At 42.4% G+C, this 2462-nt stretch overlaps 1 protein-coding gene across 1 annotated transcript; it reads left to right on the forward strand.

Annotated features, from left to right (window-relative positions):
- Positions 1 to 913: 913 nt before the first annotated feature.
- Positions 914 to 2201, forward strand: LOC121964708 (E3 ubiquitin-protein ligase pellino homolog 1-like; the record flags this gene model as incomplete). The annotated part of the gene is made up of 1 exon (XM_042514906.1): positions 914 to 2201. A coding segment is annotated over one exon (617 nt), but the record flags the coding sequence as incomplete, so codon positions are not given.
- Positions 2202 to 2462: the final 261 nt, after the last annotated feature.

Raw genomic sequence — 2462 nt, forward strand, 5'->3', positions numbered from 1 at the left:
ATATGAAGATATCATAACCAGTGATCACGATAGTGATTATTTCAACAGATAACCGATAACTTCCAGCTTCTCGTGGCCGATAAGATACCGATAACTTCTTTTTGTTTGTTTTTCATCAGCTGAGGGTCTGAAAGGCTGAGATGTGGAGAGCACAGATGAATTTAAAAAATGACATTTCAGACAAAAATCTGGGCAAATTATCGTCTTCTGTCAACTTGAATTGTCAAATGTAAATGACAGATTTAGGACCGGATCGAGACATTTTGGTGTCCTAGAAGAGACTGAGATCACCTGAAGGACAATGAGGACGGAGTGGACATTCAGAGACACTGGCAGAGGACGAGAGCGGAGCGGACATGGCTGGAATGCGTTCTATTGACTTTTTATGACTACATGTCATATTTAAATGGAGGAAAAGTTATATCGCAATTGATATTGTTACGGTTTTATCGCCCAGCCCTAGATGCTACAATAATTTTTAAAATTTTATTCAGAGATCACGAAAAAACTTTTGGAATTTGCAAATAGAGAAGTAGAAAAGAAAACGTGCCCTCCAAACTCATGGTCCTGTGAGTATGGAAAGCACATACTCCTCAAAAATCACCCAAAACATTTAAAGAAAAAAAAGCGAAACAACACAAATTCTTTTAGAGAAAAAAAACAACAAACCTCAAAATTATTCTAAAAAGGACAAGATTTAAATTGTTAAAAAAGGAGAAAAACATTCAAAACCCAAATAATAATGAAAACAATAGAAAAAACACTCAAAACATAAAATAAAAAAAACACTCCCAAACTGAAAAGTTATTATGAAAATAAATGAATAAATTAAGACGGGGGGAAATAATAATAATAATAATAATAAGAAGAAGAAGAAGAAGAATTTTTTTTTTTTAATTTAAAAAATAACCAGTCCCTCGGTCGTGTCTTCTTGTCCCCTCTGTCCCTCAGGTGGAGTCGGAGTCTAACGAGCTGGTGGACGGCTCTCTCATCGACCTGTGCGGCGCCACCCTGCTGTGGCGGACGGCGGAGGGCCTCGCGCACACGCCCACCGTCAAACACCTGGAGGCGCTGCGGCAGGAGCTGAACGCCGGCCGGCCGCAGTGCCCCGTGGGCTTCAACACGCTGGCCTTCCCCAGCCTCCGCCGCAAAGACGTCCTGGACGACAAGCAGCCCTGGGCCTACCTGCGCTGCGGCCACGTGCACGGCTACCACGGCTGGGGGAGCCGCCGCGACCCCGAGGTGGAGGCCGAGTGTCCGGAGCGAGAGTGCCCCATGTGCCGGGCGCGGGGCCCCTACAAGCCGCTGTGGCTGGGCTGCGAGGCGGGCTTCTACGTGGACGCGGAGCCCCCCACCCACGCCTTCGTCCCCTGCGGTCACGTCTGCTCGGAGGAGACGACGGCGTACTGGAGTCAGATCCCGCTGCCGCACGGCACGCACGCCTTCCACGCCGCCTGCCCGTTCTGCATCCAGCCGCTGAGCGGAGAGTCCGGCGCCGTCAGACTCATCTTCCAGAGCCCGCTGGACTGAACCGTCCCGGTCAGACCTCACACCTCAGGCCTTAACCCACAGCAGGGGGCGCAGCTTTTATCGTAACTTAATCTTTTATAACTTAATTTAACTTAATTTTGAGCGATAAAAAGGCTTTTATTGGGTGTTTTGTATTTTATGTGACGCAGGCGATGACGTCTTCTTTTAAAAAGCGGTGAAAGTTTTTCTCCGGACGAAACTGTGATGATGTGATTTTTGATTCTTCTTATTTATTCCCTCCTGTCTTCGGTGATGCGTTTTTAAATGGATGCAGTTTAACAGCTGAGAGGTCTCACTCTGCCCCACAGAGACATTTACACTACAGGCTCCCGCGCTCATGGAAAACCGGGAAAAGTCATAGAATTAGTAAAATCATTGAACATTTGGGAAAAGTCATGGAATTTTGTTGAGTGAAATGAAATGATAGTTTTTGCATTTCCAGGCCCGACAGAAAAAGACTCATCAGTGTCAGATAATCACGTGACAAGTTTCTTATTATTACAAATATTTTTCACGTGTTTACAAAATGTTTTCTTGTTATCACGATTTCATGTTACAATGAGAAACTTTTCTGGTTACGAGATGTTTTCCATGTTTTTACCAGATGTTTTCATGTCATGCCAAACCTTTCTTGCTATACCAAGAAGTTTTTATTATAAAAATATTTTTCATATTTTTTGCAGGTATTCTCAAGTTATAATATGAATTATTTCAATTGAAAACTGGTTTGTTGTTATAACAAGAAAAGTTTTCTGTTTCTTTTTTTGAAACAAGGAAAAGTGTTTCGATATAACATGAAAGTATCGGAAAAATGAGAAAATATCTTTTTTGTCGAGAAAAGTTTATTTTTAAATGAAAGTATCATGTAAAATTGTGATAAAACATCTTGTTATAACAAACACTTTTTTGTTGTTATAACAAGAAAAGTTTGT

Source organism: Plectropomus leopardus, unplaced genomic scaffold (assembly GCF_008729295.1).
Source record: "Plectropomus leopardus isolate mb unplaced genomic scaffold, YSFRI_Pleo_2.0 unplaced_scaffold1685, whole genome shotgun sequence".
Taxonomy (NCBI): domain Eukaryota; kingdom Metazoa; phylum Chordata; class Actinopteri; order Perciformes; family Serranidae; genus Plectropomus; species Plectropomus leopardus.